At 39.4% G+C, this 16,236-nt stretch overlaps 1 protein-coding gene across 2 annotated transcripts in view; it reads left to right on the forward strand.

The window, feature by feature from the left end:
* The window catches only part of TP53BP2 (tumor protein p53 binding protein 2), a 50,431-nt gene that overhangs the window by 22,103 nt on the left and 12,092 nt on the right, over positions 1-16,236 (forward strand). For both annotated transcript variants that reach the window (XM_017812782.1, XM_017812781.1), the window contains exons 3-12: positions 4,004-4,117; positions 5,668-5,747; positions 6,682-6,783; positions 9,575-9,749; positions 11,187-11,368; positions 11,737-11,901; positions 12,320-12,557; positions 14,261-14,389; positions 14,753-14,889; positions 15,655-16,141. In XM_017812782.1, coding sequence (XP_017668271.1) covers positions 4,004-4,117; positions 5,668-5,747; positions 6,682-6,783; positions 9,575-9,749; positions 11,187-11,368; positions 11,737-11,901; positions 12,320-12,557; positions 14,261-14,389; positions 14,753-14,889; positions 15,655-16,141 — 1,809 coding nt within the window. The remainder of the gene's footprint in view (positions 1-4,003; positions 4,118-5,667; positions 5,748-6,681; positions 6,784-9,574; positions 9,750-11,186; positions 11,369-11,736; positions 11,902-12,319; positions 12,558-14,260; positions 14,390-14,752; positions 14,890-15,654; positions 16,142-16,236) is intronic.

Genomic DNA, 16,236 nt, shown 5'->3' on the forward strand with positions numbered 1-16,236 from the left:
GGGAGAGCTGTTGCAGTCTGGTCAAAAGTGGTGATTGCAGTCCAGTTGAGGGTGGTGGTCTAAGTCTGGTTGAGAGTGATGAGCTGCAGTCTTCCTCTGGATCCCACGAGTGGTTAAAAATGTTCCAAGACTCCAGGATTATATATCCTCCTGTTCAGGCAGGAATGCCCAATACTTCCCTCAGGGCAGGGAGTTCCACAAAAGGTGTGAGGACAAGAGCATCCTCCTGTCTCACAGGCCTCTTAACACCTAGTTTATAGCCTGAGGAGTCAGGCTCTATGGGCAGAGGGTGCCCATAGAATAGTCTATTGACAACAGTTTCTGGGAAATGGCATGGAAGGCTATAGAATACACAGTTTTGGGTTACACCCATACCATGATGAACTGGTCTCAGCTGTTCTAACTAGGACAGTGTGTAAAACTGAATACAGAGTTATTAAGATTGGAAAAGACCTCCAAGATCATAAAGTTCATTTGACTGAATACCACTGTGTCAACTAGTTGTTTTTCCAACACTTCCAGGGATGGTGACTCTACCACCTCCCTGGGCAGCCCATTCCAATGCCTAACTATCCTTTCAGTGAGGAAGTGCTTACTGATGTCCAACCTGAACCTCCCCTGGTGCATTTTGAGGCTATGTCCTCTTCTCCTGTTGCTGGTTGCCTGGAAGAAGAGGCCGACCCCCACCTGGCTACAACCTCCTTTTAAGTAGTTGTAGAGAGTGATAAGGTCATCCTTGAGCCTTCTCTTCTCCATGCTAAACACCCCCAACTCCCTCAGCTGCTCCTCATAGGACTTATGCTTTCGACCCTTCACCAGCTCCGTTGCCCTTCTCTGGACTCACTCCAGCACCTCGGTGTCTGTCTTGTGTTGGGGAGCCCAGAACTGGACACAGGATTTGAGATGCAGCCTCACCAGCGCTGAGTACAGGGGGACAGTCACTGCCCTGGTCCTGCTGGCCACACTGTTGCTGATACAGGCTAGGATGCCTTTGGCCTTCTGCTGGCTCATGTTCAGCTGCTGTCAACCACAGCAACTCCAAGATCCTTTTCCGCTGGGCCGCTTTCCAGTCACTCTGCCCCGGCCTATAGCGCTGTGTGTGGTTGTTGTGACCAAAGTGTGGGACTTTTATTGAAGTTTCAAATACAGTTTCAAGTTGTACTTGTTAATGAAAAATGCAGTAGTCACAGATCAGTAACATTAAATACTTTAGTACTGGATACATGCAAGTTGTTTTGGATAAAATATATCTTTTTCTTAAGCATCTCTATAACATCCAGGAACAACTATTTACAAGATATGTTTCCATGTATGTCCTGGATTTTTTTTGGGGGGAGGGGGCAGCAAGGCAGAGAAATACTTTTAGCTAATCTCATTTTAGATGTCAGCAAAGTTTGCTGTTTTGTTTTACCAAGATAAGCCATAACTTCTGTTTTGTTTGCATATTACAGTGAACAAATGAAACTGCTTTAAAACAAACATTGTGCAGGACAGCTAACCTTTTGGAGTAGAAACAAAAGATTTATGTTGGAAAACAACTTCTCAGACTTCAGATTACTGGGATCCTTCTTACATCATTCCTCTCCTTTCTGACTCTTGCTCAGGAATTTTAGCTTCTGTTGTCAGACCTTATTAAGCATACTTTGAAAGATTGCTGCAAGTGTGCTTGAGGCACTCTGCTCCCTGAAGGGGGCAAGTTTACTACTCTCCCTGTCCTGCCAGTTTTGCTTGAAATTTTGCCCTGATATTCTTCAAATTTCTTGACCTTCCTATTTTTGTCAGAATTCTGTTAGGTGACTACCTTGGCCACTGTGGAAAGCAGTCAAAAGGTGTGTGCGTGTATAAAAGTGTTTTTTTTGTCTTTATGAGACAGATAGGGAATTAAAATGAAAACTGATTATTCTTTCTTCTTGAGCTTTCCAAATGTACATTTGTTTGGTATTTGACAATCTCTCTGACCTTCCTTTGAAGTCAGTATTGACAGAATCCTTGTGTAAAGGGCATCTCCCTTGATTATAGAGTTTCAATTGAGGTATTGCCGAGCTGCTAGAAATGTGTCTCATAAGCCTGCTATATATCCTCTAAGTCAGAAATCTGACAGTGGTACTGTTGATTTTTTTTGTTTTGTTTTGGTTTTGCCTTTTTTTTCTTGAATTAAGGTTTAGCAGATGAGGAGCTTTTTTAGCTGTCTAGACAAGTAACCGCCAAGAGACTGCTTTTTCTGTAACAGTGACCTACTTGCTTATTCTGTAAAGCTAATCTCTTTTGACAGTGACTCCAGAAATTTTCCTTCCTAGATTGCTTGAGCACAGCTGCAACATTTTCATTTAAAGAAATGCTTTTATGTTTTATGCTGAAAACATGTTAGTAGCTCCTTTTTTTATGAAACTGAAAACATTTATACTAATGCTAACAATTTTTCCTGCTGAAAAGATTATTTCATATTAAGATAGTGACTTTGAAAGACTCCATTGAATGTGAATGAACTACTCTCTGATTTCTTTTTTTCTTTTCCTCCCCTTGCATAAATAATGAAAGGAAATTTTCAACAAAAGCCGTGTCAGGAAAAATGAAACTAGTGCAAAAATGATGGTATTTAATTTCACTCTTTGTCTCATTTCTCAGGCCAGGAACAATGTCTTCTGGTTGTCTGACATCCAGCACAACCTGATCATGAGCCCCAATGCTGTTAGAAGATATTACGACAGTATCTTAACTATGTAAAGTTCACTACTACGATATATTGGCCACACCATCACCATCACATTTAAAATAGGCAGAAAAAATTATGGCAAAATGTCTAGAATAGCAAAAGAAATTGCCTTTATGTGAAGATTTAGAGGCCAATAAATAATTCTAATTATATCCTGTCTGTGAATGCCCAGCTATGAAGTATGTCAATTTTGAAAGAATGATAATACAGAAAGATAGCAGTACTGCTAAATGGGGTTGGTGGATATAGGCTCACACTAGATTTTTGTGTTATCAAAAGGCAATGAGTACGGCTTAAAAATAGGATATATGAATCCTGAATGTGGGAATAAGAGCAGGAAAGGATATTCAGTGGAACTTGTGCATGTAACTTTTTCATCTCAGTTGTCTGAAAGACAATGGCAAGTTCTTATTGGACTCACTTTTCACTGTCTGATCATTTTTTTACTTTGAGCTGTGAATCCAAAGTAGTTCAGCTTTTCAAGGTTTATCAGAAATAGGGCTTTCAAAATGCATCTGATCTGAGCTTCATGAAATTTGCTGTCCAAGAGAATGAGCCAGATCTATGTCTGACAGGAGCTGTGGGAGAACAGTTGAAGTGACAGGAGCTGTGCTGGCACGCTGAGGATCAGGCCTGTTGGGAACTGCCTGGGAGCCTTTTTGGGGTACTGAGTGCTGCTGCCTGAGCTTGAGCGCAAGGGCTGCCATCCAGCGTTGGATTGTGATCCTTAGGAAGTTAAAGGAAGAATTCCCTCTTCCTTTAGAGTTTATCTTTGCATCTCTCCTAATTCTTGTTGGAATTAAGAAGTAAATGAGTCCCTGTAGGAATCAAAGCAGCAGTGCCCTTGAGGAGGGTGTGGGAATGACTGAGGAATAAGTTTGTCTGGGGTACTGAAGAAGTGGAGCAAAAGGTGCACCAGCACATTTCCTGTAGTGGTGAGTGGGCAAGATGATTTGCAAATACAAAAGAAAGGCACTAGAGCTGAAAGGTCTAAATTCCCTGTTTGTTTTCCCTCAGGCTTTGACAGTTTCTCAGCTTTTCCCTTCAGGTGTGGACTTTTAAAGGTCTGCTATTCAGAGGTGTTGGTTTAGTTTCAGAAACAAGGAGTGATACTGTGGCTTCTTAAAGGAAAAGTAGAAATGCCTTGGGTGAGGGCAAGGATTATGTGTACCCACTGCACCTGTGTAATAACAGGTGTTCAAATGAAAGATGATGGATGGATATTTTTGTTTTGGTATGTGCCCAAGCTATGATGGGAGGCAGTAGTCAGCTGTTTTTTCACCTTTTCAGAGCGTCCCGTAGCCGATAATGAACGGATGCTGGATATCCTGCAGCGCTTTGGGATGCAGAGAGGTGAGGTTCGCTTCTTTCTTCGGCATGAACGCTCTCCCTGCCGGGAAGCAGGTATGTGTTGGTCTCAGCTGGTTCATTTGTTCAAGTCTCATTTCATTCCTCGAGGTTAAGGAATATGTTACTTATTAATGTTCGTAGTCAGTACAGTGTTGCAGTCCCTCTTGTATGACCATTATTTTCCTATGAACCAAGAAGGCTTGCAACAGAAAACTGGCTATTTTTGTGAAGACTTCATCCTTCCTTACCATATCTGGGAATATTAAATCCAGATTGAAATTCCTGCAGGTTTTCTAGAGTTGGTTATCCCTGCATCGTCTGAGGGTGTCCTGTGTTAAATATATTTTCTGCAGCAAAATATCTAGAGATGTGTGATGGTCTCTTCTTTTAAATCTAGTAACCAAACTGTTAGCTAGTGATGTAATCTATATTTTGGGCTCAGGACGTTTCACCTGGATAATACTTTACCAGGGTGATAAACTTAGCATACTTGGTAAAAGATAGAGTTCTTCAAAGTTTCTCCTACAATCTACACATTTGCATGACTTTCAGGAATAACGTTAAATGAACGGCCTGGTCATGTTCTCTGAGAATGTAATATCTGTGCACTGTAAATTTAAATGTAAAACCTATAAAGGAAGTTACTTTCTGCTTTTCAAGGGTTTTCTGTGCATCCTACATTTATCTTTTCATTAGAATCTTTAAGACTTTTACTTTTAAAACAGTCTACTGGATTCTTCTTCATCCTCTTTTCCTGTTTTCATCCTTAGTAATCTTCCTCAGTGTTGGAAATACTGCATTTCTGTTAAGTGGCTTTGTATCCAGCATATTTTAAATGACTAAACATATCTTGATATTTGAAATGTGTACTGATGATAGAATGAGTGCACGAAAAGCTGAAGCTGTGCCATTTCTACCTACTAAGGATCTTACAGAGCAGTTTAGTTGTCAAGATGTATTTTTTTCAAGTCCAGGGTGCTTGTAGTATTAGGATTATTGTAATTTTATTGGCTATAGCATTGCTAAGCAATATATTTGAGCTCTGCAGTTAATCTCGCAGAAAGATGGTCTTTAAATAGGTATCAAATGGGCAAGAAGGTAGCAGTCATGGCTTCATCCTGTAGAACATGTATGTCCTACAGGGAAATGAGTTTGGTATTTGGTATCTGAACACTGTATGTGATTTGATAGAAGCATTAAAGTAGAAGTCTAGTTAAGTAGCATCTGTACTGACACAATGACTGCTAAGAAGAGAAAAAAAATGTGCTTTTAAACTATGTATCTATAATACACACTTATTAGAGGCTGACTGCCTGTTCACCACAGGATAAATACTGAAATAGCCTGCTTGTTGGTTAAGCTGTTTTTCTTTGCTTTTTTTTTTTGAACAGAATTATAGTTTAAAATGTTGTCATCAAACAGCAACCTTTTCAAAAAATGTTTTGTGTCATGAGTTAAGTTTATCTTAGGGGTAAGCACATGAGAAGAACAGGTGTTTGGATTCTAAACTATAATGATTGTACTCCTTTTGTAGTGAATGCTATGTCTAAAAGGATAAGAAAAAATCTTAAAATACCTTACCATCTTTGACTATTTCTGTCTAGGCCCTGGACAAAGGTCTCAAGATCCAGCCTTCAAAAGAAATGGTGTGAAAGTGCCTGGTGATCGAAGAATAGAGAATGGAGTAAGTGCTTGATGTGACCAGTATAGTGACACTGGAGGCTTCCCCTCTTTGGAGATAGTGGTGCAAATCCTACCATGGAAACTAAGAGACTATTTTGGAAAGGTTGCTAATGACTGCTCTAAAATTGACACAAAGCCTCTAGCAGTTTTCATCCTGGCTTTCTGTTTTAAGATGTCACTGAGATCTGTAGGCTACCATCTCTTTGCTTGTACAGGTGATGCCAGAGCAGCAAATTCAGCATACTTCCCCTCCTCTACTCCCATCAAAAATTTTCTCTCATGCCACTTGAGTTTAATGTTTCTGCCCCCCGGTTTGGGGCAAAAAATTCCTAGTTCCAGATTTCAAGATGAGACCATTTAGTGTTTCAACGTTGAATTCCTTGTCTGACATTTCTTCTCGCTCCGAAAGATATAATTATGGATATGAGATTGAATCTTGATTTCAAAAACATGTGAACGGATAACTAATAATAGTTCTGTCTTAAAGTGGTGTTTCCCCCTTGCCCAACTATATTTAAACTTTCCATTTTCTTTGACTTACGTTGAATTGCAGTGATCCACCTACGACCACAGATCTATCCTGCCATGTGCTGAGCATTCTGGGCTCAGTCAGTCAAGGCTGATTCATGCTGAGCTTAATTATAAAGGGCTCTGAAATGCCTCTTTAAAATGCTGCTGGGATTTTGCTAGAAATATTAATGTTCCAAGAGATGTCATCCTTTGTGAGTTGCTGAATTGGGCTACACATGCATAAGAGCTTGAAAGTATTTATTCTTTTACTATTAAAAGGTGGCATTTTGAATTATTTTATTGGATATTCGGTGGGTTTTATTTTTAAAGACTTTTATCTTACTTTTCTACAGTAGCTCTGTTGAGTTACATACTAGCCATATTAAGAATTCTAAACCTAAAATGCTTTGGGTTTTCTTTGACAGGTGAGTGCTCCAAGGATGGACATGACACTGGCTGAACTTCAGGAAATGGCATCCCGCCAGCAGCAACAAATTGAGGCTCAACAGCAATTGCTGGCTAATAAGGTGAGTTTGGAATTAGATTGTTTACAGCCAGGAACAAAGGTGTAGTAAGAGTCACGTGAGGTAGAGAGAGGGTTGGGAATTTGGTTTTTTTCACCTCTTATAACCAGAGCCCTTTCTTTGGCTGCCTGTTTTTAAATTTGAAAGTCAATCTATGCAAATACCTAGTAGTAAAACATTAAAATAATGCCAGTGATAGAAGTGACCCTATAGCTTCCTAAAAGGATAGAGCACATAACATTAATGTGTTGTCATTCATCTTGGTGGTTCTGTCAGTTTTATTTGTGCTCCATGTGGTGACCAGCAATTCACCAGTTTGATCACTGAACAAGGCTTTTGTCTCAGGATATAATGTAATGCTGTCCTGCAATGATATCTTGCCTTCTCCTGATAGAGTTCAATGTGCCTGGTTTCCTGGGGCAGCTCTCTGGAATAGATGGCACGTATGTGATAAAAGTAACTAGGACACTGATTTATAGAATACTTGCAGAACAATAACAGAAAAGCTAATGAAAGCACACAGGGTGCTCCTGAACTGTGTAGAGAGAAAAATACTCTGAATGCATCTGCAGAACAGTGGCACAGAGTTGCTATTTGACTTAAGTGTTGTTGGTACACACTACTCTTGAAAATATAACAGAAAATGCTGCTTTTGGCAGAGAATCATTAAATGTGAGCCTGTCCTGGATGAGTTCCTATGCATTTCAGAATGTGCTTTACTGGGGAAGAAGTCTGGTTTGAGGATCTGATCTCACTCCTCTTCCTCTGTCACACGCTCCATCTCCCTCTCGTTTTGACATCAGCTCTGTGCGTGTCCCAGTCTTTAGCATCTTCTTCAGTTCCTTTGGCCTTCAATAACTTTTATCTTGGGGAAATGCTTCAAACTGTGGCTTTCCAATGGTTCTGCAGCACCTAAGTGATGTTATGGGCTATCAAAATAGCCAATACAACTTTATTTCTGCTTTATGGTAAGAACAGGTATGACAAAGGTGCAACTGTAATGTAAGTAAGTGGTCAATCAACCAAGTGATTAGAGTTTTCACGTGAAATTCAGCAGCACAGTTAATACCCATTCTGCCTTGTTTAATTTGCCAAGGCAGAATAGTTGCCCTCTTCTCAGTTCCAGCTGAGATGTATTAAATATTGGAGAAGCCTAAACTTTCACAACTGTCTGTTTCACTCACAAGGTGATGGCAATACACCTTGGTCTTATAAATAACACTTATAGCCACTATATATATGAAACAAGAAATAGGAACATGATATGTATTTACTGTAAAGGGAGTTGTACGGGATTTAAAAAAAGAAAGAGTTGAGTCTGGATAGCTACCCATCAGGTAGGTGGCTGCTGCCTGTGGTTTGTGAAGAGTAGCCTTGTGGGTGTCCCAGTGGTAGAATTTTTCATTTAATGTCACTCTCTGGAATAAACCTGCTTTCCTGGACGCCTCTTCAGAGAGACTTTCCATTGCCTCTTTCCTGCCTTCTGAAATCAGATGCAATATTAAAAATAGATCCCGAGGGAGGAAATATACACTTTCTTTTTAGACATGAGCTGTAATATCTTTTTTTTTTTTTTTGACATTTTCCTGCGTGGGAGTAACTCTAAAGTAGTACATACACTGTAGGTGCTGCCTAGTTTTCTCCGGAAGACGAGCTCACTTTTTGCTCTGCCTTTTTTATTCAAAGTGCACTGTTTTTATTCAAAATCCCTGTTTTCTAAATATGACTGGTGATTTTTTTTTTTGTGGGTTGTTTGGTTTTTTTTGTTGGGTTTTTTTGAGTTATTGTGGAGTTCTAATATTAGTAAGCAGTGGTAGTCTTGGCTGTTACTGGGTGCTTGGGAAAGTCTTAATAGTTCTACTATCTTGGAAAAACATATCATCTCCAGAACTGGAAGCCATGAATAATGACCAGTGATTTAAAGGAATTCTCTATAAGTGATCTGGTGGTCTAATGGTTTCTTTTAGGTCTAAATTAGATACATGTATATATAGAAAATGATAACACATTTTACTCTTTTACTCTTGGAGAGGCAAAAGGATCCTCTCCACTAAGATGATATCTGTTGTATAAATGGGGGCCAGGTCACTTTGAAGGTTTTCCCATGTCCTGAATTAACTGTGTTGTGATAGTGGTGATCATTGTCAGGAGACAGTATATTTTCAGAGCTTTGGTGTGCAGTCATTCCCCATCTCACAGAGGTTTTAGCAGAACTAGTAAAATCACGAATAGTGATGAAAAATACCAATAATTTATGGAATACCTTATATAAAGGTATTTTTAAAGAATGTCTAATATTCTCCAGCATGACTTACAGTTTTTTAAATGTGACATATTCCAAAGATCTGTAAAGTACAAGTAGCATGGAGAAGGCAGAGAGGAAATAGTCACTAGCTCTTGCAACTCAAGAGCCAAGTAGTGATTAAATGAAATAGGCAAATGTCATGGAATGTGAATGCTAAAATTTTTCTTAAGCCTCAAAAAGTTTTGAGCAATTTCATGGATGAAAAAATTACCGGGAGCTGTTAGACATGGATACCACCTCTGTTTCAGTGGGTTCTTGTACTACAGCATGCAGTTCTCCACTTATAACCATTGGGACATATTTGTGTTCGGTATGTGAACAGGTTCATGTTTGCTCTGTTCTCTCAGACTTCCCTTGACATTTTGGGAAGTTGGGATACTGGGCTGAAGCTGATCTGAACTGCTGCGGTGACTTTTTTTTTTTGTCAGTACCTTACTGTAACTTCATCTAAAAAAAAAATAAGTTAAAAAATCCTTGTCTTGACTGCAGGAACAACGTCTGAAATTCCTGAAGCAGCAAGATCAGCGACAGCAACAGCAAGCTGCTGAACAGGAAAAACTGAAGCGATTAAAGGAAATTGCTGAGAATCAAGAAGCCAAACTTAAAAAAGTGAGAGCACTGAAAGGCCACGTGGAGCAGAAAAGACTCAGCAATGGGAAATTAGGTGAGTTGCTGCTTGGGGAAAGTAGCCTATGGTTTTTCAGGAAGTGCAGTTCTTGGAACTCTAAAATTTCTGGTGATTTCAGTGATTCAGATGAGTTATTTACAGCATTCCAGGAAATGCTGATCTTAACAATTTCACATATTGTATTTACCAAGAAAACTCATGAATGATGTAGAATAAAATCTATTTTCTTACTGTATTTTAAAATATCCCATAAGAGCACCCTATATTTTCAAACCTAGCATGTCTGCTCTTTAATTACAGTGTAGGTTTTTTCCTTACTTGAATACCTTTGTGTACCACAATAACTTTTTCCATCCTTCATGTCAATACCCTACACATCTAGAGTGTTATTTTCTTGGCCTGTAACAAAGCTTTGCCTGATACCTATGTTGCCTTTTATGTGAGAGGTAATTTAATAGCCAAATTGGCAGCATATTTCCTTTTTAATTATGTGAATCTGACCACAGTCTGGCTTGCTACAGTACTAGTTGATTGCTTGTAGTTCAGCATGTTGATGCAACATTAAATATTTATTTCAGACTTAACATTCACACATATTCTTCTGCCTACCTTTTCATCCTCTATACATACATATTGTGCAGAACTTGGTATTTCCAGCCTGACTCAAATGAAAATATATTGGTTTGTTAAGGTAAAATATAAACATGTTGTTTAAGTAGGAGGCATTGTGGTTTACAGATAAAGCAAAAGTGGTTTTCTATGGGGAGAATCCACTTTCTGTTTGGGTTCTGTTGCACAAAATAAACATGAGTTTAAAGGCATAGAAGGATAGTAGAGTAGTACAAGATATTGGAGCATGTGAATCTGTTTTTCTGCACCATCCCCAACAGGTCTAGTCTTGGTGATACTTTGAATTCTTACTGATTTTTTTTAAACTTTGTTCTATAATAGAACAGTTTTGGCAGTGGGAGCAGCTGATGACAGATATTTGTAATAGACTCTAAAAAGCCCTCTGAGTCTTTGTTTAATAAAACAGCTTGAATGTTTTGTCACTGACTTCTTATGACTTAAATTTAGAGTTTTAAATATCATAAATATGCCTTGTGGTTGAGTGAGCGTCTTCATATGCCTTGTGGCTGAGTGAGTGTCTTCCTGCTGAATTCAGCATTCAGTGAATTTAGGCTTCTACAGATTAATTCAGTCTGGGAGTGTGGTTTTGTTTGTTTCCATACTTCAGAAAGTAAAAGAAGTGTTCTTTTTCCCTCCCCATCAGTGCTCTAAGTAGACCAAATTTACATAATCATGCTAGTGAGTTTTCTTTTGCAAATGCTCGGAGGAAGGGCTGGTTTGGCTCTGTGCAGCCCTGCTCTGGAGGCCGGCAGGGCGCTCTCTGTCCCCTTAACCGCTGCCTTGGAAGCGGCCCACGCTCGGCTGTTTCTCAGGGCAGCTATTGTGCTCCCTCGTTCTTTCCAGTGGAGGAGATTGAACAGATGAACAGCCTGTTCCAGCAAAAGCAGCGCGAGCTGGTGCTGGCCGTGTCAAAAGTGGAGGAGCTCACCAGGCAACTGGAGATGCTGAAGAACGGCCGAATTGATGGTTACCACGACAACCAGTCGGCTGTAGCTGAGCTCGACCGCCTGTACAAGGAGCTGCAGGTAATGGAAAGCCAGCTTGTGACCCACAATTCTTAAGGGCTTAAAAGTTGGTTGGGTTGTTTCTTACCATATTGGAAAGAAATCCTATTGCTCCTGTTCCTGACAGACCTGCGTGTGGCTGAGTGCTGAGGATGGAGGATTAGTTGTGCTGAAATCAACGTAAAGAGAGGAAGGAGCACGTTGTGTATATACCTTTCCTTTCTGCAGTTTTGGAGACTAACCATGTTTTCTCTGGAGAGAAAACATGACTTGACTTTTTAAAAGGCTTTTCTCTTTGTAACAGGTCCCCGTCCCCTATCCTGAAAGTTAATTTGTTTTTATTTTTGTTGTTTTCTCCTCCTCCCCCACTGCTTTGTGAATTTATTCAGTTGAGGAACAAACTGAACCAGGAGCAGAATGCCAAGCTGCAGCAACAGAGGGAGTGTTTGAACAAGCGCAACTTGGAGGTGGCAGTCATGGATAAGCGTGTTAATGAGCTGCGAGAGCGTCTGTGGAAGAAAAAGGCAGCTCTGCAACAGAAAGAGAATGTACCAGTAAGTGTGGGATATGTAATAACAAAAACATTACTTTTATTTGTTGCCTGTACAGTCTGAAGTAAAAACTTGCTCGTGGGGAGGGCTGTTCAGACGCTAGACTTGTCATCTTTATCCATATGTAGAGGAAGTCTTGTATTATTAAAGTCCTTTTCATGGTACATTAGTGTTAACCTACTTACTCTTTACAGACAAGAAATCTTCTTATGCTGTCATGGATTTTTTTTTTTTAGTTTTTTTTTTTGGTATTACTACCTCAGGTTTATAATTCTTAAAACTTGCTTTTTCAAAAAAGCATTTTTAATATTGGAGTATCATTTGCTACTTGTTTTATCCTTTTTGACTTTTGTTTCAAGCTCTGATGTATGGATACTGCAGCATAAAATTCTTTACATTTTCTTCTTTTACTTTCCCAAAGGTTTCCTCAGATGGGAATTTGCCCCAACCAGTGTCTTCTGCTCCAAGTCGAGTGGCAGCAGTAGGTCCTTATATCCAGTCCTCTACTATGCCACGTATTGCTTCCAGACCTGAACTTTTGGTGAAACCAGCATTTTCAGATGGGACACAAGCTTTGCAGGTACCTGATGGTCCGCTAAAAACACAAACTCTGCCCAACATGAGAGCTGGGAACAGTTCACAAGCTAAAGCTCCTGCAGGTAATGGCTTATGATTAATAGTTCTTATCCAGACATGTTTTGTTTTACCTAACAGCTTTGTTTTGGTGTTTGTTTTAGAGCAAAGTGTTATTTGAGATGTCAGTCTTACTATTTGCAATTTTTTTTTTTTTTTTGCACCAGGGAATACATTTTATAAGCACTGAGGATATATGATTTGTATCATTATAAATGTTATAACAATAGTGTTATAACGAAGTAATTATCTTAGTGAGCAATTTGATTTGTTTTACATTGTGGAATGTAGGAGGATTTTTCTGTAAACTAATTAATTTTTTATTTATTTGGAAGTTCTGCTAAAAACTATACGCCAGTCTGTGTTTGAGTTTCTAGAGGCAGTTTTAAGACATACCTGTAACAACCTGGTGCTTGGATTTAAAAACTAGTAAAGCCAAGGTTTTGATCGTGCGTTTTGGAAATGACACATGTAAAGGATTAACCAGCATTACAAGAAATATTACAAAGCAGGCAGTTGATTGTAGCACAGAAATAGCAATAAAGTTATTGACTTGATGACGTGAGGCTTGGCCTCTCCTACTTGGAGAATTAATGGAGACTTGCTTGGCTTATCTCTGTGGGTTTCTCCTATGAGAGACAGTTCAGTTCCATGAGAGAAGTGTGGAGAAACTAGAGAGTTGCAAATATCTCTTCTGTGCTGTCTTGGGAGAAGACTCACTTTTTTCACCTGGGAGAGAAGAGAAACTCTTATTTTCTGAAAAGGAAAAAATAGACTGAGCTTTTAAAATAGTTCTGGTTTGTTTTTCTTTCTTCTCCTTCCCTCCATCTCCAGTTTTGGCAGGTATTATTAAAGTAACCATTGCACAAAAGCAGTACGAGTGTCTCTTGCTGTATTGGAGAGTGGAGGAGTGTTTAATTTTATCTGGTTTGCTGATCCTAAAACACTGGAGTGTAATTTTAGCTCTAGATCATACAGAATTTTTTCTAGAGGAATGTGTGGTAGTGAGCTATTTGAACTGAAACATCACTTCTTATTTTTTAGCATTTAGGCAAAATGACTGCATTGTTAGAGTTTTTGGTACTTTGTCAGAATGGAACTTGTATGCTGCTGCTTATCTTTACTGTTTGAATTTAACATTACTTATTGTATTACATTATTTAGAATTTAGTAGAGAGAATTTGGAGTATTTAATAGCAAGTTGAAACACTTCCTTAGTGATTTTTTTTGAACTGTATGTCTACTGCAGTGAATGTAAAGATCAGCTTTATTGCAGTACCTCTGCAATAAACACACAGATGATTTTTCTGCTGTTTTGGATGTCACTGGCAGGGCCAGCATCATGTTTTTCTTTGCACAGTATGTGTTTTTCATACTTCCTTAACCACTGTGTCACTTTTAACTTACTGCAAATATGCAAAGAAAGTTTCCTACCAACTGGAAAGAAGGCAATCTAGAGAAGCTTCTTTTTTGAATGCTCTAGATGCAGGTGTGTTCTAGGACAAATAGTTTTGCTGCAGCTTTGATAGTTGTTTCTGAACTTGGTTTGCATCCTCTTTTTAAAACAAACAAATGAAAATCTATAGTGACAGGATTTATAGCAGTTAACCTGTATGGGATACTTGCATACTGTCTAGACCTGATTCTTAAAAAAGCCCGCCTACCTATAATAAATAAGTCAATAAAAACTACTATTTTAGCTTAATCTGTTCCGCTTGTTCTCTCCTAGTTTCTGTGGTCCCCAGTGCAAAACCTTCTCTGTCTGCCCCTGACTGGAATAGTTCAAATGCAGACAATCATATTAGTCAAGGATCAGCTTTGACTTCAGGAAAAGGAATTGTGACTAATGAAGGACAAGGTATGTTCTCATGTGCTTGGCTAATCTTAAAATATGGAGAATCTAGCTGATGATATCTGTCTCTTCTAAATGCTTCATTGAATACTGAGAATCCATTTGAAAGCACAGAAAACCCATATTGCCGTGTAGTCCTTAATATGGTGTTGCAGGGATTTTAAAAAGAAACCAAACCCACCACTCACTTCAGGTGAAGTAGATACTAATGCCTTTCCCTATATGCTCCTGTTCAATTTGTGGAATACAGCATTTGGCAGGCCACGGGGTTCTTAGTGCAGGGGAAAGATGGATGCAAAAAACATCCCTTGCATACACTGTGGTGAATATTGCAAAGATGACTTTTGAAAGTCGTCTTCTCTCTAACAGCTGAAGGAGAAACCTTCTTACGAGACAAAGAGAAGAAGGTGCGTCCGTTCTCAATGTTTGATTCTGTGGACCAGTCTGCCGGGCTCGGCACCCTGAGGAAGAACCAGAGCAGTGAAGATCTCCTGCGAGAAGCACAGGTATGCAGGAAACTTTCCATCCAGCAGCTTTTCAAACATTGCTGTCAGAAAGTTCTCTCGAAAGTACCTAGGTCATCTTTTAAAAGACTGCTTCTAAGGAAAAAAGTCTTTCTTTTAGGCTTCTAGTGGCAGTTGGTAACTCAAAAATCATTCTTAACAGTCACTGTGATGGAAATCTACATTTTGGCTTAATACATAAAAATAGCTGTATTACTTGTACTAGGGTATATGTGTGTATTTTCCCCCCAAAGAATGGATGTGCAGAAGCATTTGCATGGGTTTTTAAAAATCATTTACACACTTGTTTCACGTTTAATGCAACAGTGTCCTTCAAATGTTTGATTACAGCAAGACTTCCCACTTAAATTTTGACACAAGAGCACAATTTGATGAGGTAAGGGAGAAGTAACAGAACTGGGGGACGACAAGTACTTTGTTGGAAAGCAACCTCTTGCCTACAGATGCTACTAAGTGTCTCTGATATCTCTAGAGAGAAAATACTGTGCCCTGCCATTGCTTGGTGTTTTAAACATAGCTGTTACAGAAAGAATGAAAGAAAATGGGTTCCAACTATTATCTAAACAACAATGATGATAAAATGTTTCAAGCAGTCTCTTCCTGTTTCCAATGATGTTGTAAACAGTATTACAGCGACAGTAGAAATACTAGATACTGTGTTCTTCTTTGAGGCTCTTTGATCCTTCACAGCAGAATTGTGAACTATGTTTTACTGTTTTATCTTAATTAAATTTTTTTGTCTTTCAGACAACCAATAAAAATGTAAAGGTGCCACCACCTGTCCCCACTAAACCAAAACAGATAAACTTGCCTTACTTGGGTCAAACCAGTCATTTGCAACCTTCTGATACAAAGCTGGATGGAAACCTGCAGAAGCTGCCTTTGGCTATTGTAGCTATGGGGAACAAGCAAAAACCAGTGACACAGCAGTCTTCCCATCCTTCTCAGCAGATACAGCAAAGAATTTCAGTACCTCCTGCAGGTTCTTCCTCTAGCCAGGATCAAATTCTTCCTTCCTCCAAACAGGAGAGTCCCCCAGCAGCAGCTGTGAGGCCTTTTACTCCTCAGCCAGCCAAAGAGACTTCACAGCCACCATTTCGAAAGCCTCAAACTGTGGCTGCAAGTTCAATTTATAGCATGTACACACAGCAGCAGACTCCTGGGAAGAACTTCCAGCAGGCAGTGCAGAGTGCCCTGACAAGGGCGCAGACCAGGGGACCGCACTTCCCAAGCGGTAAGTATGTGGATCTCTGCCTCTCTTCTATCTGATAAACCTCAGATACATGTACTTTCCACCTGGTCTGTGGGAGTAAAGCTATTCCTCAGGGG

Source organism: Lepidothrix coronata, unplaced genomic scaffold (genome assembly GCF_001604755.1).
Source record: "Lepidothrix coronata isolate B3197 unplaced genomic scaffold, Lepidothrix_coronata-1.0 Scaffold38, whole genome shotgun sequence".
Lineage (NCBI taxonomy): Eukaryota > Metazoa > Chordata > Aves > Passeriformes > Pipridae > Lepidothrix > Lepidothrix coronata.